General features: G+C 55.8%; 1 protein-coding gene across 2 annotated transcripts in view; it reads left to right on the top strand.

Moving 5' to 3' along the window:
* TRIM8 (tripartite motif containing 8) overlaps nt 1-20,707 on the top strand; it is a 30,599-nt gene that overhangs the window by 7,345 nt on the left and 2,547 nt on the right. For both annotated transcript variants that reach the window (XM_056351442.1, XM_056351443.1), the window contains 3 exons: nt 18,617-18,712; nt 19,581-19,814; nt 20,193-20,224. In XM_056351442.1, the coding sequence (XP_056207417.1) occupies nt 18,617-18,712; nt 19,581-19,814; nt 20,193-20,224 (362 nt within the window). The remainder of the gene's footprint in view (nt 1-18,616; nt 18,713-19,580; nt 19,815-20,192; nt 20,225-20,707) is intronic.

The raw sequence follows: 20,707 nt of genomic DNA, 5'->3' as shown, positions 1-20,707 counted from the left end.
GGGGGGCTGCAGCGGAAAATGTTCTTTTTCCATGGGGCACAGTGCTATGTGGATGGGTGCTGGTGAAGAGGGAGGTGGAAGGAGAGGGAAAGAGAGGGTCATCTGAGGACCTTGAGCTGCTTTGCAAGGAACAGTGACAAATTGTAACTCAGACTTACTCCTGCACTATATAGGGGTTGGCTGCACTTTGCAGGTGGGGATGTCTAGGCGCAGCCTTGCCCACCCATGCCAGAGAGCTTTCTGCCTTGAAGACCTTGCTTGGCAGTGGCTTTGAACGAGCCCTTGAGATTGGGGGTGTCCTGGTCTGGTCTGTGAACCAGGAGGTACAAGCCCAGCTTTGACTGGTGGTGAGGGCATAGTAAACTTAGCCCAGGCCCTTGTGCAGTCTAAATCCAACCTGTGATATTTATGTAAGCGTTATGTGACTGCTGGCATGGAGGTGTGCAGCATGCTGCTCTCCTCGAGCCCACGAGCGTGGTGGAGAGCGAGAAATAGCAAAGACATGGGCTGCAGTGTGACACCCTGGACTTTCCTCTACCCCCTCAGTCTTGTGCCTTGCATGTGGGAACCTGGCTGAGCCCCTTCGAGGAATGTGCGAGTCCCGGAACCATCATTCCCTTTTCCTCCCCTCCCTTCGCTCCATCAAAAAAGCGCTGTCCTTGGGCTCTCCTGTGTGCTTGGCTAAGCCTGGTCCTGCCGGAGGTGGGGTCCACAGCCTCTTTGCTGCACTGGTCTTTGCCTCTGGTCCCCATCTGAGCAGGGGGGGGAAGCAGAAGGAGGAACTGGTGAAGGGGGTGGGAGGAGAAGGCAGATTTCCATATCTCACAAAGGGCACAAGTGATCAGATTCATGCAACTGCCCAAGAATAAAAGAGGCTCTTACAGTGCTAGCTGCCCTGACCTCTCTCCTCTCTGCTCCAGAGGACAGCGTGTGACCACACAGGGGTTTCTTAGCTGTGCTTTGGAGGGAGGCAGTGGGTTTTCTATCCCCAGATCTGTCTGCAGCTTGCCTTGCAGCGTATTGGCCTATTTTTTGCTTGTTACCTATCTGTTTACTGGAAATCTTGGTACACTGTGGTAATTTCTTCTTTTCTTCTCTTTAATTTCGTGTAATTGTTTTGGGGTTTTTTTTTCCAATCTGACGCTGAAATGGGGCTGAGAGCAGCAGTGCTTCCAGAGCAGGGACAAAAGTAACCAGGAAACACAGGGCAAGAGAGGAGGGATCGACACCGAAACAATGAAATAGCCAAGCAAGGAAAGACTGAATGCTCAATAGCACAAGCCTTTGCAGAAATGCCTGGCTAGTGCAGCATTTTATAATCAGCTTCTGTGCTGGGCTGGCCTGCAACAGTAGTGTGATGGGGGAGGAAATGCTTTGAATTAGCTGGATGCCAGAATTAATTCTGTCAGAATTCAAATGTACATGTATGTAAGGATTTATAAATAAAACACTTGGAGCCAGATTCTGGTTTGCCACGCAGGCTCCGGGGCAGAATCTGGTCTGGCCTGGCTTTTTTTTCTTTAAAATAAAACAAAAAAAAAATGCTATAGAGCTGGGCTAGGTTCTGGCGACTGTCAACTCTGTGCTTTTATCAGCAGCTTGTAGGTGCAGGAGATGCTGGTTTGTTTGCGAGTAAGGGGGATGGCTCGGAGGAGTTGGAGCTGCTGAGCTTGCTTGCAGTGCAGTGGGCAGCCAGTTTTCTGCAACAAACCTCCATTTGCTGGTAGAGAAGATGGGGGCAGATGCTGGAAGACCAGTGGGGAGGTGTGGAATGTGCAGGACCAGGGATGTCCTGCCCTTCTCTTTCCTCCATGGAAGAAGCACTGATCAAGTAGTCACCCCTCCTTTACCCAGGAGAGCTACAGCCAGCATGCTTTGGAATGGGAGGAAAAGATGCCTGGTCCCAAGTATGGAGGGAGGGACAGTTATTTACTGCGTGAGACTCTGGATGCACGCAAGAGTTTTTACATATGTCCCCCAGATGAACTTGAGGAAGAGGCTCCCAGTCACAAATCCTTTCTGATAAGGACAGTTTTGGCCCGTTCTCACCAGGGGATCATGGTTTGCCCCTTTTGGGTCTTGTGACTCACTTGTGATGGTAACATGAGCAAAGTTCCCAGCTCAGAGCAGCACCCTGCCACTCTGCGTTGGTGCCATCTACCTAACATGCACTCAAAATCATCCATTTGCTGGAACAATATACCAGAACGGTTTGAAAAAAAAAAAAAATTGAACAGGAATCAGTTTAATTTCTCTGTTTCTTCTCTTCCCTCTGCCTGGCCTTTCTCAATTCCTTGGTGTGTGGATGCTCTGGGGGGGGGGGGGGGGGCCGTCTCTGGAGTGGGCTGGGAAGAGCTGAGCTGTGGATGGCTCCAGATGAGGCAGTTGGCAGGGAGTGACGTTCCGGATGGCTGTGTCTCTCTGAAATATGAGTAAACGTTGTCAGACTAGCCGACTGTGCGATCTGGGGCTCAGGGAGGGCTGATCTGCCCTTTCCTCCCTCCACCCATCTCTCCCTGTGTGGGTTTCCCCATTTGCTCGGTGTCACCCAGTTCTCTCCCTTGCCTGGGTGACCTGGAAGCTTCATCCTGGAGCTGGAGCTTTGGAGAAAGGAAAGGAAAATCCTTGTATCCTAATGGAGGCAGTTTTCCCTCGCTGCACAACAGCTTAATCCAAACCCTAATTTCAGCCAGTTATTGTGTGCCTTTAAAACCCCATCCCCTGGAAACTAGTCTCCCACCCCCTTCCTTCCCAGTCGATCCCGGTCGGTGGAGCTGAGCTCCGGGGTTTGGTGCCTGGCCACACGCAGGCACGAATCGATCGTGCTGGGGGGCAGGTTGATATTTTCGTGGCAATGGTTTTTATTGCTGGTTGCGGTTGTTGTTGGGAAGTCGGGGGGGGGCGTTGGGGGGGGGGGGGTTGGTGTGTGCTGTAACGGGATTGTGTCTGTGGCAAGGGGAGAGAGGGTAACGCGACTGCGACCTTCTGCTCATTATCCTCTTGCTAGCGGGGGGCTGTATCCCTCTCCCCATCTGAATCCATGTGGAGCTGCTGGCTCTGCAGTGGAAGCTGGTTTTCCCTGCAGGTGAACTCCTCTGCGCTCAGACAAAGGGCTGGGGGTGCCGGTGCCTCCCTTTGTTCTCCTCCTGTCCTGGTGCACCCGCCTCTGATGGCAGAAAGCCCCTTGAAGCGTGCCTTTCAAATGGATGGAGCGGAATAAATGCACTGCGAGGTCTCTGTCCCCCTCGCAGACCCTTTGGGGATGGGGGGTGGGTTGGGCCACGCTCCCCCTTCCCTCGGGTATTGTGCTAGCCCCCTTAGCGATGGGGGTGGCTGGATCCGGGAGGGAATTACTGCAGCTCTCCTGCCACAGCTGCACTGTTGTGGCTGGGTGGCTGAGGCCCATGAGCCCTGTTTGGGTCAGGGGTGGTTTGGTTGTAGGGGATGGGATCTGCCCCCTGCAAGGGAATGGGAGCACGTTTTGGGTTTATTTCCCTGCCTCTGCCTGCTGGCATCCTGCACGACAGGGCATCCAAGCAGGAGACTGGAAATAACGCCTTGTGTGTTGTGCGGAGACCACCCCTTGCCAAACGCATCTCCTGACAGTGTGAGCTCAGCATGTAAAACCACAACTTGTCCTCCAGCCAAGGATATTTTAGCATTCTACTTACCACGGGAGAAAAAGGTCAGTTTAATCTCTGCAACAACCTAAAATCTGGGTAGGGAAGTCAAGATGTTACCCTAAAGTAGAGATAAACAGAAGGGGGGGGACCTGCTAGGGAGCTGGGAATTCCGTGGCACGGTGAGGAAGCAATCCTGAAGACTCAGGCTTTCTTTGCTGGTGGTGGTACCTTGCCGAACACAGACCCTGCTAGCTGCCCCCACCCAGGTACTTTCTCCTCTGGTCCTCTCCAAGGGTGGCTCCTGGCTACCTCTGTGATCTGGGAACACATATGGTACTAGCCTCCATTTATCACGGTGCTTTTGCGGCAATCTGCAAAACAATACCGAGGTGATAAGCTAAACCTTCCTTTACACGTTAAAACTGCCTGCTGGAGCCTTCCTCTGAAAATGTTCCTCCTTCCAAAAATGCAAGGCCCAGCTTTGCAGGAGCAGAGGAGAGACAGGAGGCATCCAAAAAGACTGGCTTCATGCACACGCTGCACCCAGTAACTGTAGACACGGACATTTGAGGAAAACCTTGTGCTTCCCAAAAGGCAGAGGCTGGGTCTGTCAGCTTGGGTGGAAGGTGAAGGAAACCAGGGGAGTGGGAACCCGTGGGACAGGGATCCCAGGTGTGTCCCATCCGTGGGATGGCGATCCCAGGTGTTTTGAATCCCAGCCCTACTGGCTGCTTTGCATCCGTGGAGTCCCCCTCTTATTCTGCCCGGTGGAGGGAGCAGGTGCTAACATTGTAAAGGTCGAGCAGAAATCACCAGCTGGCCCTGAGGTGCAGTTGTGCTAGCTGGCAGGTAAGGAGAAGCTATCACAGAACCCAGCTATCAGCCAGGTTCCTTTGTGGGTGCAAGCTCACCAGGGGATGAGGAGCTGCTGTTGTCGGTCCTTCTCTAGAAAATGGCAGCGCGGTAACAGCTAGAAATGGCTTCTCTGATTGTACCCTGCACACTGGCGCTGCCCCTCCGCTCCCTGTGCGGCTCTGGGTGTGCCTCCACCGCATCCTCTTTAAAAAAGAGGATAATGAAACTGAAAGGAGGAAGCAGTGCGTGTGGACTGCCGGGCTTCATAAGGCCCTGCTGGAGACCTGAGGAGCTGGATTTTTGAGGCAGGAGATGAAGTGCCACGTGGGGAGAGGGCATCTGGTGTGGATTTGGGCATGGAAACCGAGTCTCGAACACAGCTTGTGCGAACTGGCAGGCCCAGGGTCGAGCAGAGCAGATCCCCTGGTTCCCTGGAAGGATGGACCTGGCTGGGGTCTGAGCTGTTGAGCTCCGATTGCCGAGTCAAACCTGGAAGATAAATGATACTTCAGGGGCTTGGATCGATAATGTCAAAGGCTGGCCAGTAATTGGGTGAGATTAAAAACCAATGACAGGCCTCCTCGTAGGAGCAGAAGTCAGCACGCTGAAGGAAAGCAGCAGGGTTTGCTCCTTTACAGTTAATTCCCTTGTGCCCACATCCAAAATCCACCTTCCTGGGCTGCCCCCTACAACATCAGTGATTCCCTCCACCCCCCTCAGTCAACATCGACCAGATCCCACAGGTCCCCTATGGCCAACCCATCTTCACCAGTGCCGGTGCAACTGGTCCAGAGTGCTCCTGCCCTTGGGAGGGCAGCTGAGGTGGAGACAAAAGCAACGCAGCCCAGTGCTGGCTGCCAGCTGCCCCTGCTGCTGGGGGATGAGCTGGGGCCGTGGGAGGCAGCGGAGGGGAGGAGAGGCTGAAGCAAGAGGTCGCATCGGTGCTGTGGGTACTGTGACGTGCTGCGTGTTGTAAAGACGCTCGGCTTCAAGCAGCGCGTTGGGGAGAGGAGTATGGGAAATGAGGGCTGCAGGTGACTTTGTCCTGAAGGTGTTGGTTTTACCTGTATTGCCCGGTTAATGGGTGCCACAAGTGTTTAGCCACCCATGGCCAGGAGACAGTGAGGTGGGGTGTGCCGTTGTGCCCATTTTGGGTGTGTGGTGTTCAAGCTTATCACAGAAGTGGCGGTGGGCGCTGGGCAGGGGGCTGCGCCCCCCAGGCTCAGCTGGAGTGTGCTTCCCCTGGTCAGCAGCAGCTACAGTCCAGCTGAGGTGGAGAAGATGGAATTGATTTATTTGCAGGAGCAAACTGAAATAAACTCTAGTCCCTTTTTTCTGTGCATCCTTAAAGGGGTGCATCTCCCTCGCAGCTCCGCAGGGCAGGAGCACGCTGGGGCTCCTGTGAAGGGCGCTGGGAAGTAGGATGTTGCCTCTTTCCTGAGCGCAAGGGCGATTAAAGGAGAAGGGGCCGTGCCATCTCCTGCCACTGCCCCTCATACACACGCAGGGAGCTGGAGATGCCGCTTGCCTTTGCCCCGGGCTCCTCTTCCCCTTCCTCCCCGCTCCCCCACCCATTCCCCACCAGGAAGTCTGGCCTTTGTGTGAAGTGATGCCTCCTGACGTTAGCCGGGCGCTGCAATTTCCTCCACAGCGGGGAGGGTGAGCAGGCAAGGAGAGGGGTGCCACGCTCCCCAGGGGGTGACATACAGTCCTGCCCTCGCTGGGGCACAGAACAGCAGCCCCTGGGGGTGGGGGCTGCGTATCTGGTCGGGATGCTGTGGGGAGGTGGTTGCCCCCAGCCCTGTCAGCGTGGTGGGTCGCTGGAGCTTTGCCTGCTTGTGCTGCTCTGTCTGAAAGCACTGTGCTGGTGGCTTCTTGCCTGTGACTCTGCTTCGGTGACATCTTTGTTTGACCCCTCCAGGGGTGCAGTGTTGGGCTCTATACAGCTGGAGCTTGGGCAGTGCCAGCTGCAGGGTCTTGCTCTGGAGTCAGCGGCCCAGTGCCGCGGCACAGAAGCGGAGGGGCTCACAGCAAGGCAGGAGCAGGGCTGACATCTCCTGCGGCGCGGGGCTGCACCTGAGCTCTGGGAGCATCTTGCTGTCCATGCAGAGACCTTGCTTCAGCAAGGGCAAGGCGCAGCTTGGCTGCGAGGGAGTTTGCAGGGTGCGGACTCTTGGCAGCTCCTTGGGAAGGGGCTAATGCAACACATGGGAATTGGCCTAGTGCCTGCCAGCAAGAAGCCGTGGCTGGCACCTTGCCAGGAGCTTGGGGGCCTCGCATCTCTTTAATTCGAGATGTGTTTACTGGCGGATTGTGTTTTGCAGCTGGCTGGCTGGAAACTACAAGTCCCAGCATGCTCCTTCATCTGTCACCTGGCTGCTGAGCTCTGGCAGGAGTGGGGTACCATGGGGATCGTAGTCTTGGTGCTCACCACTGCAGGGGTTCTGCGGCCGTGGAGATGGGCTCTGGTTCAGCATCGCTGGGCAGAGCCAAGCTACGAGACACAGGGCTGGTCTCTAGCTCCTGCTTTCTTACCATCCTGCCACCCACTTGCTTGATGTGAGGCGAGGTTGGCCTTTTTATGTCACCAGGCTGGGGAAGGGATCTGGTCCTATTCTTACTTGTTTGCAACGTAAATATTTTGGTCTCGAGTACGTTGCTGGGAGCTGGGTGTCACGTTGAGGAGCATGATTCATTCATGCTGTTGCTGCTCGGAGCACAATGAGGCAGCCTTGGGACCGGTCCCAAAGATTTCCTGTGATCGCGGCTGGTGGGGAATTTGGGATGTCACGTTTGAGTAAGTCAGAGCCCTCTTCGTGCGATTCCTGCAAGCCAGAAGTACTGTGCCGTGCCCAGCGTGTTCAGGGTTTGCCACCCCCAAAATGCGGTGGGTGCAGGTGGCTTGCATTTCCAGGGGAAGAATGGAGAGCGGGGCTGAGCTCCAGCTCCAACCTTCCCCAGCTGCTGGCACGCGGAAAAGGTTGCAGGGTGTAGGGCTTTGTGCCTGGTCCCAGCCAGCCTAACAAATCAAGGTACAAATAAAACCTGCTGCATACCGAGTCTCAGGAGGCCCCAGCAGAGTTTCCCCAGTGAGGCCAGCACCACATGAGTGTCCCTGTGTGGTTTAGAGGGACGAGGGACAGCCCAAGGCGGGATGCTGGGTAGATGGGCTGGAGCTGTGGAAGATGCCCCTCCATCCCTGACTTCCACTGGCGATGTTCTGCTGGCAGAAGGGACCTTTGCTCTCCCAGTCTGGTCACAGGTACAGGAGGGGCTGCGCCCTCCGCTCTGGGACAGGCTCCCTCAGTCCCCCTGTGTGTCGCTTCGTCCTCCCCACGCCTCTGAGAGCCAGGTGCAGGCTCTGCAGCGCCCAGATTTGTTCTGGCATCCTTCATTAGATGGTGTTTGTTCATGCTGCATTTTTCTTTTTGCTGGCTTGTTTGGACACGCACTGGTACATTCACGGCACTCAGGCAGTAACGTGAGTCTCTTTCCCATTAGGAAAGGGGCCAGGATTTGGGGGGGCTGGGAGGGCAGCTTAAGCAGTAGTTTCTGAGATATTTCCTTCTGCCGCCACACCCTGCGTGAAAGAGCAATATCCGCGGCTTCAGCTGCTATCGCAAGGCTCTGAACGTCTCTCTTTTAATATAGATTGGTATCATTTTGCATTTTAAAGTAAAAACACGCTGCAAGCTGCAGACAGCTGTCGGTTGGCAGCTTTGTTTGAACATCTGGTATTGCTGGGCTGCTGTTCAGCGCAATCTAACTATGGGATTCATAAAGATTATAATCCGGGCTTTCAGATTCTCAACAGCCGCTTTGCAAAAAAAAAAAAAAAAAAACCCCAACAAAAAAAAAGCCAGGAGAGAGAAAACCCAGCAGGGAGGTGGCTGAGGGGTCCTCGCGTTCAGCAGGTTGTGGTCGGTCCCCTCTTGGGTGCTGAGGGGTGGATAGGCTCACTGTATGTTGCCTTGGTTGCCCACAGGTGCTGACAGGCTGCTTCCAGCCTGCGAAACGCTGGGCACTGGGGAGCTGCAGAAGTGCAAAGTCCTCTTTTTTTCTTTCCTTTCCCCCATTCTCTTTATTTTTGCAGCTTGTGTGCCGAATCTGGTTGAGTCTCATACTCCTCTGGGTGGTGTCTGGCGCTGGCAAGCTGAAGCAGCAGATTCTGCTGTGGCTTTTGGTAGATGTTTGTAACTGTTGTCTGCAGCAGCAGGACTTGGTTTCTTTAAAGTGATGGAGGAGCCAAGGCTCAGAGTAAACATAGCACGTCAAAACCTCGTTTCTAAGAGAAATTGAGTCCCCTTTTCTTGAAGCAACCACAAGGTTGAGATAGCCACCTCTGTAAGCCTCATCCATCCCTCTGTGAGTCAGGCACTTTCCTTGGCACCTCTGAGAATTAAGCGGCCTCTAAGCCCCTAACGGGTTTTATAAATCTTGTTAGTTGATCTGCATTTTTGCAAAGCTCTTTGAATCCAGCCTATTGGCGCATAAGTCACCTTGACTTTCTGCAAGGCTTTGACTCCCAACTCACTTTCAGGCTCCATTTGTCAGTTGGAGGTGCACAGAAAACGTCCCCCCCTTATCTTTATTAGGGAACAAAAAAAAAAAAAAGCTGCCTGGAGAAATCTAGCTGTGTTCTAGTTGGTGCAAGCCTGTAATAGAGGTGCATATAAACCTGTTCTGCCCTTGTTTGTGTTGATTTAACTTACCAGTACAAATTAAAATAGCCTTGAGCGGTTGGAAGTTTAACTAGATCAGTTGGGAAGGAAAAAAAATAAAATCATGGCCTTTAAATCAAAGCAGGCTTTTCTTTCTACTGCTGCCTGAGCCTGGAGAGGAGCTTTGTGCCGCCTGTGCAGCTGGATCCCTCATCTCTGGGTCACCAGATGAGACGCTGATGGGCACGTGGCTGCAGGTCGTTTGCACTTACCAGTGGTCTCATGGCTGGGACGCATGGGTGCATGTGGGTATCTCAGTGGCTGCTCTGCTCCTTGGTGGTGTCTGGGTCCCCCCCAAAACCTGCTCACCCATCCAGGTCCTTGGGCCAGGCTCCCTCCAGAGCAAAAATTAGAAAGTAGAGAGGTAGGAAGCTGAAGGGGCTGTTGTTCAGAGCTCTGGGCTGAGCCGTGGTGGGTGCGGAGCAGAGGTCTTTGGGCAGAGGAGAGGCAGCTCAGCCTGCAGTGGGAGGAGGGGTGGAAGCCGCTGGCTGTGTTTCACCCCTGCAGGGAGAAAGCTCTGAGATCACACAGGCCAGCTGGATCTTGAATCCAAGATGTTTATTTGGAAGACTGAGTGAGGGTTTCTCAATTTTGCAGGGGCTGCAGATGGGGGCAGCAGTGGGAGTGGTCTTTGCAGCATGGCTGCTTTTGAAGGCAAAGCATCCTGCCAGCCCTGGTTTGGGAATGATTGCCCAGGGACCCTGAAATAACAGCAAATTGGGAAGATCTTGGGATTCAACAGAGGTGGGGGAGGCTGGGACCACAACAGATCGAGGAAGTATTGGGGTGCTGCCAAAGCCTGTTTGTTTTTTTCTGGGGGTTATGGAAGGAGCCACTCACAGATGATACATCAGAGCAACAGGGCTTGTGTGAGGAGCAGAGTTTTATGATTCAATTGAGTTTCAGCACTGAACGATCTCCCATTTCTGCCCAGGTTGCCACCACTGGAGCTGGCAGAGCACTTGTGAGAGCCACTTCAAGCAGATGATGCAGCTGAAAAGTGACTGTTTTTTTTTTTACTGGCTTAATTTTTCAGCTGGATCTGTGGTCAGGAAGGGGCAAATGCATGAGAGGAGAGACAGAAGAGGGAGAAAAGTGGGTTAGGGCCCTCAAAACATACATGTAAATTGATTGAAACATTCAAGAAACTAGAAGCCAGAGTATGCTGAAGGCAGAAGGGGCAGGACTTCTTACACAATCTTTTAGGTGTGAAAAACTGTGAAATCCCAGTTGGTGTACCTGCTGGGCGTAGATTTTATTTTCTGGTATGGCAAGGAGGAGGTGCAAGGTGATGCTGGTCATTGGGGCCAGATGTGCTCCAGGTGTTCGTGTCATCTGAGGTCCCAAGTGGCTAGAAGTGGTTGCTCAAGGCAGTTGGGTCTGGGTGTCTGAAACTTTCTGGGATGTCGCAAACCCCTGCACTTTCCCAAAGTGCCCTCGCAATGCCCCAGTGCTGGTGCTCCAGAGCTGGTTGCTTAAATGGCATTTGGTGCTGGGTCATGCTGGGCCAGGCGGGCTTGTGCCAGGGCCCACAGCTGGAGCCCCATGCCAGAAAAGGCTCAGCAGCAGGGTGAATTTTGGCAATGATTTATAAGCAGCCCTGAAACAGGACATTTCCCCACTAATACTGAAAGAGGAGGGTAAAACAGCTCTTCCTTCACACCTCTGATGGCACAGAAGATGCAGACCGTGTCCTTTATAAACATGGAGCCGAGCTGTGTGACTCCTCCTGGCTCTCCTCACTCCCAAGTGAGGGCAGCTGGGACTGTCCTCCCTTTTAAAAGCTGGCTGGGGAGGGCTGCTGGATGGTGTCTGCATCCATGCCTGGGCGGCGATCTCTTCTCCCTCCCTTCCCAGCAGAGAGAAGAAAGATTTCTTGAGCTCCTCGCTGCCACAAGGCCTGGTTGTGCCTGCAGCTGCAGCCCCAGCAGCTCTCAGAGCTGGTCTCTCCGTCTTGCTCCTGCACTGCCCAAAAGCAGCTGCTCTCCCTGTGCTGCTGTGACAGTGTGGGAGCGTGTTTCCCCCAGCCGGGTGGCATCTCCCCTGGCAGATCCAGAGCAGGAGGCGGCTGCACTGGCTAAAGCACAGGCAGCACTGAGGGTCATCGTCATCCTGTGGAACCAGCAGCATCAGTCAGGACTCGCCTGGCTGCACACTCGGCATGCAAACCAGCTCCTCTGTCTCCGTATTCATCTTCCCTGTTTCCAGCTCTCTTGCTTTCCTCCACATGTCGTGAATGGGTCTTGAGCCCCAGGTGTGGCAGAGGTGGTTCACCCCGCTTTCACTGCCTCTTGCTCTGCTTTGCACAAGGGCAGCTCATCTGACGCTGGCTCATGTTCACACTCCTACCCTCCCACATGCTGCAAAAATAGCTTCAGTGTTTGGGGTGCCTCTGTTTTGGGGGTCATGTTGCCCGTACTGGGCACCCTGTGTCAGGAAGGCTCCTGTGTCCAGGACTTGCAGGGCTGCTGGCACAGGAAGGAAGCTTCTGCAGCTGCTGGCCTTGTCTCTCTGCTCCTTGTCTCTTTTATCCACCTTTTCCCTTTGAAGCAGATCTTTGTCCCTGCTCAGAGGACACTGACAGCAGTGGCAGCTGGGTCATGGGTTGAAGATGGTGTCCAAAAACCTCAGGTAGATCCCCAGCCTCCTTCCCCTATATGTACAAAAGGCGCAGCCACAGTAACCCCCACAGCAGCGAGGAGCAGAGGGGGACACAGAGGCCCAGCGAGGCAAATTAACATCCTCAAGGTCCTTCTGAAGGTCGTTTTCCGATGGAGAATAGGTCCCCGTTTCCTGGCCTCCAGAAATCCCGCTGCTGGCCCCACAAGACACAATGCCTTGCATTTTCCCCTTACTAACTCCTTTCTGCTGGGTGTAAACAAGGGGAAGAGCCTGCCCGGGCTGCGGGCACCGGCACAGCGCTGTGGGGGTCCAGGGTCTGCCTGGTACAAGGCTGTGCAGAGGAGGATGGTCTGCCATGCCCACCGTCCTGCTGCAGGGGCTGACCTGAATGCTGCCCGAGCAGCTGTGAGTCATGGCTCTGGGGGAGCATCCAGCTGCTGTGCGCCAGCCACGCTGCGGGGTGCCCTGTGCCAGCGTGAGCGCCAGAGGTGGGACATGGGCTGTGGGGGCTTTGTCTCTGCGGTAGCCAATGGAGATGGGGCTTGAAGCTTAGCCTGATGGTTTCTCCTCCCTGGCATGGTGGGGAAGGTTCGGACACCAGGCAGCGTCTTGCAGGGAGATGGGGACAGTCAGGAGGCATCTCCACCCACCCCGGCGTGAGAACAGGGCGGAGAGCTGCTCTTGTGAGAGGCACCCTGCGTCCTGTTCCCCCAAGCTGGTGCTGAGTATTTGGCTCCCAGCCCTTTTCTACAAAGCACCAGCTCTCCTGGTGCACAGGGGGTCCCTTGATGCTAGCAAGGGGGTCTCTTTGATGCCCGTGCGCTGCGTGGCTGCTGCTCCCATCTCTTCCTAGCAAGGGCAGCTATTAATATCCCAGAGGCTGTTCCCTTCCCTCTTCCTTCCCCTGTCAGGGACAGACCAGCCCAAACTCTGCACGGGGAGCACCGTGAGAAAAGCCGACCCCGGAGCAGCGTTTGTGTGCTCCAGGCTGGCCAGGGGAGGCGAGGCCTCCTGCTCTGGCCGGAGACCTCCCCTTCTGCCTGGTGCTTACTGTAAATGTGTGCAAGATGAAACCCCAACCAGAAAGCATTTCCTTCCTGTCCCTGTAAGTGGATCAGCCTCCTGCGAGTGCTGTGGGGGCCGTGGGGAGTTTGAAAGAGCTGCTTTTGCCTGGGTCTGGTCAGCAGGAGACCGTGGTGGGGCTGGGAGGGATGCTGCGGGGGGGTTTGGCTGTGGGGACTGGTCCCTGCAGCGGTGCAGGATCTCGTGGTTTGAGATCCTGTTTGGGGGGGGGGGGCACTGGGGCGCTGTGCCTCAGAGCCACATGGTGTCAAGGTGCTGGCAGGTGAGGGGATGCTTTCAGGAGGGATGAGAATAGCTCATCGTGTGGGGTTTTCCCAGCAAACCGGCCAGCCGACGGCAGAGTGGGGCTGGGGAGCAGGAAGCCTGCAGTGGGAGGTGCAGGGAGGCAAAAGGTTGCACTCGTCTTTTTGGTCCAGGGCTTTTGATGCATTAAAATTCAGTCGCTGTGACTTCAGGCCCATCTCCAGCAATGTGCTGGGACACGGGTCTCAATGGGGGCCCTTGATCCCAGTCCCTGGGCTGAGCTGCAGGTGTCTGGAGCCATTCCCACGACAGGCATCTGCCCTTCATGGCTTCCTTGCTCCGGTTCCACCTTCCTCCTCCTCCCTGCCCTTCCTCCCCCTCACGCTCCGAGCTGTTCCCTCTGTTCTGGCTTTCCGGTGGCTGCAAACAATGTCCTTATTCACTCGGTGGCTGGGATTTGGCGGCGAGGGGAAGGCCCGGGTGCAGAGGAGAAGGAAAGAGGGCGGCAGAGAAGCAAGCACGCCTGTCCTGGGCCAGCTGTCCAGCTGCAGTTTAAAGGCACTCTGTGGGGCAGTGTGGCTCTCTGCTCCCCCCGGTTTCCTATGGGAATGAGGGCTGTGCGCTCTTGTGGTTTGTCCACCTGCCCTCTTGTAGTACCCTCCAAACCTACGGCTGGTTTCAGCCCGGTTTTTTGGGAATTAGCATCCTGCAAGCATCCCGCAGGTGGGTGTGCGGGGACATGCTTGCTCTTGCTGGAGGAACGGCCCTGAAGGATGCGTAGTGCTTATTAGACATCAGAGAAGTGGCATGGGCTTCATTTACCCCATGAATACAGTAAGGCTTTTCACTGCTCTAACTGATTTAAAACCAGAGCTGCTCAGCAGGTCATGGAGCGTCTGTCTGGCTGTGGCGAAGCTGCCAGGCTCCTTCTTGATCCCAGTGGGAGTCAGGCAGGGGCTGGCAAGCGCTCAGGGTCCTTGGGAAGGGGTGTCACAGGCTCTCCCCTGCCAGCTGTCCCTGGGGGACACAAGGACCTTGGCCATCCTCGGAGCAGGCGAAACCTTGAGGCATGTTGTAGGATTTTGCTGCCCCGGTGCCAGCAGGGCCAGGGGCTTCAAAGGGGGACGAGGGGGGTGCTGGGCTCCAGGCGGGGCAGGAGTATACTCCACTGTTACTCTGGGCTTGGCAGGGACCGCAGATGTAGCTCTCTCCTTTGGGAGAGGACAGTGGTGAGACTGGCCTAAGGCGAGCCAGGGAGACATCTTGCCTGCAGATTTCTCCCTGCCCGGGAGGTCTCGGGTGGGTGTGAGCTCCTTCCCACGCCCCAGTGTCCCCCCTTGTAGCGTGGGGTTGCCCGACCGGCTGAGCTGGACCCGTGTGTGTAACACAGCTGACACTTGCGGTGTTGCAGCTGTATGATGACACTTGGATGAGGAGCCCAGATGCCCTGGATTGTCCGAGCTGTTAAACTATCACTGTCTTTCCGTCTTGTGGCTGCAGGCGTTTAATCTCACAGAAGTTCTGCTCTGTCGTGGCAACCCTGTCCCCTGGCAGACATCCCCCACCCTGTCCCCTGCCTGCGGGGGGTGGATGTGTCCTACGTTGGAGAGGCAGGTTCAGGGGGACAGACCAGGAGGTGCAGTAAGGTGTACGTGGAGTGAGGGTGGCTTCCCTGGCTGTGGTTTCCTCCCAGCAAGCACTGAGCAGAGCGCAATGGTCAGCAAGCCTTACCCCAGCACAATCCCACAGGGACCAGCAGTGCACACCCTCCCTGGAACGAGACCTTGCAGTGTTTGCTTTGCTTCCCACCGAGATGGCTCTCCAAGTCCCATTTCCCTCCCAGTGCATGACCTTGGCACCCCAAACTCACCCGACTTGCCACCATTGCTCCCCAGGTTTCACCCTGCTCTGCCAGCAGTGGGGCTTCACTGTTTCTTCTTCCACCTTCGGCGGTCCTGTTCCTGTATGGGGTGGATGCCAATGGCGTGTTTGAAGGGAGCTCCACTAACCTCCTCTTAGGACTCAAGTCTTTTTTTTTTTCCCCTCCTTTATTTTTTTTCCATGAGGAGAAGAGGAGATCACTTGCAATTCAAGCAGAATAAACTGGTGTCCAGCAACTAGCCCCGTCTCGCAGGGACCTGCAGGGTTGGGGTGGACCAGCCACTTACTCCTGTTGCAGATTAGCTTATTAATTAATTAGAAGAGTTTACTCTCTGCTGGTGTTGGAATACAGAGCATTTTTAGTGTCCATTTTGCAAACTGGCAGCATGTCTTGGAAAAGACAAACGGGGATCACAGAGTTGCTCAGAGCCCGGGAAGGGTGCCTGTATGGAGGGAGCTGCGGTTCTCCCGGCATCAAGGTCATGCATGAAATATGAGAAATTACCCTGAGAAATTCTGATCCTGGAGGAGGAGGAGGAGGAGTTCATGACTTCAGAAATACCAGATTTGGGAGGGGATGGAAGGGGAAGGGATATATTTTCCTTTTCAAAATACCTAAGGAATTCAGCCCATGCTGTGGAGACAATGAAATTTCACCCCTCAGTGCCAGAATGGGTAGTTCCTACCCATGTGTCTTGTTAAGGTTTTGGTTGCTGTGGGTGAAAAGCCTTCCCATCCTGCTGCAGTCCCAGGCACGTACGGTTTTTAAATCACCCTAAAATCAAGAGAATGGCTCAAATGTGAGATTTAAAGAAAACGCTGCGTGTCTGCTATAGTCTGTTTGATTTCTGTGGGTTTAGGTTAGATTTTGGTCACTTTTTCCAGCTGTGAGTGGCTATTAAATTACCTTTTATGTATAAAAGGTTAATTTTATATGTATTTATGTATGTTTTTGTGATTTCACATAACTGTGTGATTCCAGGAGCGGAGCACCCTGAGGTTTGTTACAAAACACAAAGGTTGGCAGCTCTGCCAACGGCAGCTGCAGGGCAGGGGGAAGGGGACGATGGTACGTGTGTGTCCAGGGCTCTTTGGTCCATCCCTCTGGGGTCCCTCACATCGCTGGGGCTGGTAGGGTTGTCTCTGCCTGCCCAGTGTCTGCCAGCGATGAGAAACACTGTTTTCCACCACGAGAGCATCCCAGCAGCATCAGGGGAAAAAGCAGGGGCTGCCTCAGGGTTGTTCCATGTCAGACGCCTGATGCATACACCCGAGTGCGACATGGCCTCTGTGCCCGGCGAGCTGTGAGCCTTGGATCCTGTCCTGCGTTCCTCCCCAGCCCTGCCCCACTGGCAGCCAGGGGGGGCAGGCAGGGGACCCCGCTGCTCCCGCGAGCCCCTCCGGACTCAGCTGTCCCCACAGCAGGCTGGTGTGGGGTGGGTCTGGCTGCTTGCGGTGGAGATGGCGAGTCTCTGCTGGCAGGCAGGGAGGGAGGCGCAGGGAAGGGCTTGGTGTGAAGCTCGCTATGGCTTTTGGTGCTCTAGCTTGGAGAGCGAGAAGCAGCCTGGGCTGCAAGACCTGCCCTGGCTCCTGGGCTCGATCAGCCTCCTGCAAGCAGGGACGAGAGAAGGCATTTCCTTCCATGGAGCGGGCGGCTTTCCCATCAGTTGACTGCGATTTCAGTGGGAAAACTCCAGCCTGTGGATGCTGGAGCAGGATCTAGAGCTGGGCCTGCTGCACTCTGCACCAGGCCCATGCAGAGGGATGTTGCAAACTGTGTTTTCAGCCGGCGGTGCTTGGGAGCAGGTAGTGTTGACATACACCTGCCTGGAACACTGCCGGAGCAGGTTGCTGCCCACCACCTCTGCCTAGTGCTGGACCTAGAACCCTGGCTGAGCTCCCAGAAGAGCCGTTAGCAGCCCCACACCCTGGCCTGGCTGCCAGCACAGGACCTGGGATGCAGTTCCTGCCTGTGCCCCATGCCCTCTCTGAGCAAGTGGTGTTGGTGTTGCCCCCACTCTCTGGAGTTCAGTTCCCACTGTATTTACCTCGGGAGTGGGTTGCAGCCTCTTGGTGCTGCAGCATCACAAGTAATGACCCTCTTACAATGAAAAAAGGAGATTTTTAATATTTGCATCAAATCTTTCTCCGTCTGGATGCTCTCACCTATTCAGCTGGTCTTAAAAAGAGCAGCAGTGATGCCCTTGGATGCTTGCAGGCCCCTGTGTTTCTGTACACGTGGGCTACCAAATGTCCCCCCCCGTCCCCCCCGTGCCTGTGGGTCTGCGTCAGTGTTGCTGCCCCTTGGATCCTGTTTCAGTGGATGTGCTGTTGTCTGTGTGTCCGTCTGTATGTGCGTGGGTGAGTGCACACACGTGGGAATCAAGAGTGCATGTGGAGTGCGACTGTGAGTGGGAAGCTGGGTTTTTTTAGCTCCTTGTTATTATTAGTGGTAGGAACCCAGCGGCACTGAGGTTGGAGGTGTCCGAGACCTTAAGAAAAACAACAGGAGGGAGGAGGCTTCACATTCCTGCTCCCAAATTGAGTTGGAGGTGACAGCCTTTCCCTGCAATGCAATTAATCCCAGCAGCGCTTCTGCCACCCTCCCCCTCCCACCTCGTCCAGGAATTAATTACTTGATTATAAATCCCAGGGCAGCGGTTTATAATAGCAATAATCCCCTCAAAATTCATCCTCGCTGCTGGTTTCTTCCCATCTCGCCCCTGTTGTTGAGAGTCTCTAATGCTGTGTCTCTGTGCCGGGTGAAGCCCTTCTGGTCCCGCTGGTGTAACATTTCCTTGGGATAACCATGGAGGGGGAAAACCTGGAGTTGATTTTGGGGGGTGTTTTGGGAAGCCCTGCTCCTGCTTGCAGGGACAGAGCCCTTCTCTCGTGGGTGGTGGGTTTCATCCTGGCCAGGGAAGCACACAGGAGCGAGATGCTCACAGTGATAGCTGCAGATAAGGTTTTGTCCCAGTTATTAGGCTGATGGCCCAGGCGCAGCCCGGAGGAACTGGGGCCAGGGGCTGGCAGCATGGCGGGGGGAGGCCCTGTTCCTCCATTCTCTGTCCCTCCTGATTACACTGACGCTGGCTCTGGGGCTTGTCATGGAGGCGGGGAAGGGAGAAAGGATTTGGCGTAGCGTACGGGGGCACGGGGGGGCTGACGATGCTTTGCAGGAGCCTGCTGGCAATGGGTGATGGGCCTTGAACAGTGCTGCCATAGTGGGAGATGAGCCTCTCTGTGTGTCCCCCAGGGTCCCCAAGGCTTGGCTCTGACCAAACCTCAGTGACCATGCTGCAAAATGTTACCTGAGGGGCTGCCCCCAACCAGGGGACCCACATCAAGGTCTCCAGCTGATAAGGCAGCCCAGCACACATGGCCCCTCTGCGTGGCCACTGAAATAGCGAAGTTTCCACCTCCACCAGCAGCCATGCATGGCCTTTCAGCTCAGCAATGGCGTCCTGCTGGGAAAAAGCACTGTCCCTCCCGAGCTGTGTGGGCAGAGCTGGTGCAGGCAGCACTGAAGCTTCTTGGTTCGTGTGGCCGCTGGGCTCTGATGGCTGCTCCTCTCTCCTGTCTCTGCAGAAGATGCTGATGAAGCAGCAGGACCGCCTGGAGGAGCGGGAGCAAGACATCGAAGAGCAGCTCTACAAGCTGGAATCAGACAAGCGGCTGGTGGAGGTAACTGGTGCTTCACCCTGCTGTGTCCAGCCCCACGGACTGTCACCCCGTGGCACAATGGGGACAGGCTCCTGGGCTGTAGGAGCCAGGTGGGCAGCGGGGGAGGGAGGACATGCAGGGGAGGAGCAGCTGGACAGACCTGCTGTCTCCAGTCCAGTCATGTCTGTCATCCTTCTGGGGGACAGAACGTGTTCGGGGCTGCCCTGCAGCCTTGTGGGTCCTAGGGTGCGTTGGGAGGTGAGGAACAAGGCTGTTCTTAAACATCAGATGGCCCACCCTGCCCTCAGCTCAGCACAGCCTTCCCCGAGTCACCCACTTCATCCCAGCAGGAGGCAGGGGTCTGGAGATGGGAGATCCCCGATTAAACCGCTGAAATACCCAGGAGGTGGAAGAGATGCAAATAATTGTTTTTTTGGGACACAGATAAAACAAGATCAGCTTGTGGCCCTTAAAGCCCCTTGGCCTCCCCAGAGCATGGGGAGGGCTCTGGAGCATGACATGTCCCCGGCCTGGGGTGGGCATGGGGGTGACGATGGCGATGGGCAGGGTTTTTTGAGGGAGCACACCTGCCTTGGTGGTGCTGCGGGTTGTTGCTTGCCATTAGTCCTCTGGAGGCACCTAGAGCCCAGGAGGTAGGTGCAGGAGATCTGCTGGGTCAGCAGTGTCCCTCCTGGGTCTCTGGCACATAGGAGTCTCATGCGGCAGCTGATGTCAGGGTTTGGTCTGTGTGGGTGTTGCAGGAGAGCAGAGCTGTGGTGCAGCTTTCAGGTTGCACCCCCCCTCTGCTGGGGAAAGGACCCAGGTGTCCCGCGACATCACGGCAGAGGGTGGAGGGTGCAGAGGGCCTGACCCTGCTTCTCTTGCCCAGGAGAAGGTGAGCCAGCTGAAGGACGAGGTGCGCCTGCAGTATGAGAAGATGCACCAGATCTTGGATGAGGACTTGCGGAAGACCATGGAGATCCTGGACAAGGCCCAGGCCAAGTTCTGCAATGAGAACGCTGCCCAGGTCCTCCACCTCAACGAGCGCATGCAGGAGGCCAAGAAGCTCCTCAGCTCTGTCCAGGTCATGTTCGACAAAACCGAGGACATCAACTTCATGAAGGTAAGACAAGCTTCTTCCTTGTCCCACCAGAGGTGGGATGGGGCCGTGGGGAGGTCTGGTTGTGCAGGAAGCATCAGGGAGGCACGGGGCACGGTAGGGAGCGGGCTGGGGACACTGACAGGGCTAGCTGATGCCTCCAGAGGGCTCAGCAGTGGGAGAAGGCAAGGGGAGCAGGACAGACTCAGTGCTGGCCTTGAATGAATGGGTGCCACAACTGGAGATGGGGTTGGGGCAGCCCATGCCGGGGGGGAGAGGGGGCTTAGCACCTGTGGGCAGCCCATCCCCTCCTGGGGGGCGCAGAAGGTGACAATGAAAGGGGGGGTGTTGGCTGTGGCAGGGACTGGCCTTACTGATGAGAGCTTCTCCTTCCCCTCCTAGAACACCAAGTCTGTGAAAATCTTAATGGACAGGTGAGTACAGCAGGGCAGGCGGGGGCGGGGGGGGGCGTCTTTGTGTTCGCAGGGGCGGCAGCAGCAGCACAGTGTCCAGAGGAGGAGCAGGGCCAGGGATGCTGCAGGGCCTGGGAGAGGCATGCTCCGTGCCTCGGTTTCCCTCTGGGAGGGTGGGAAAATCCCCTTCTGCAGCCGTTGAACCGAGCCCTCCCCTTGGACCGAGGGAGCACAGTGGTGTGCTTTGGAAGAGCGGAGCTGGGACCCAGCACCCCAGCCAGGGTGGGTTGCGAGGCTCAGTCCAGCTCTGCTGGGGCAGCGGCAGGGCAGGGGGTTAAAGCCAGCGCTAGTGGAGCTGAGGAGAGCTGGGGTGGCCGTGTGGAGGGACACAGGGGCTGCGGGAGGTGCGCCCTGGCACGGAACGTTCACGGCAAAGCTGGACGGGGAAGGTCCTGCCCGTCAGAGAGTGCCAGCTCCCTGCTGTCCTCCACGCTGCTGCCCTAG

This window comes from Falco biarmicus, chromosome 9 (genome assembly GCF_023638135.1).
Source record: "Falco biarmicus isolate bFalBia1 chromosome 9, bFalBia1.pri, whole genome shotgun sequence".
Lineage (NCBI taxonomy): Eukaryota > Metazoa > Chordata > Aves > Falconiformes > Falconidae > Falco > Falco biarmicus.
The sequence above is the reverse complement of the archived record's forward strand: the minus strand, read 5'-3'. Positions and strand labels throughout refer to the sequence as shown.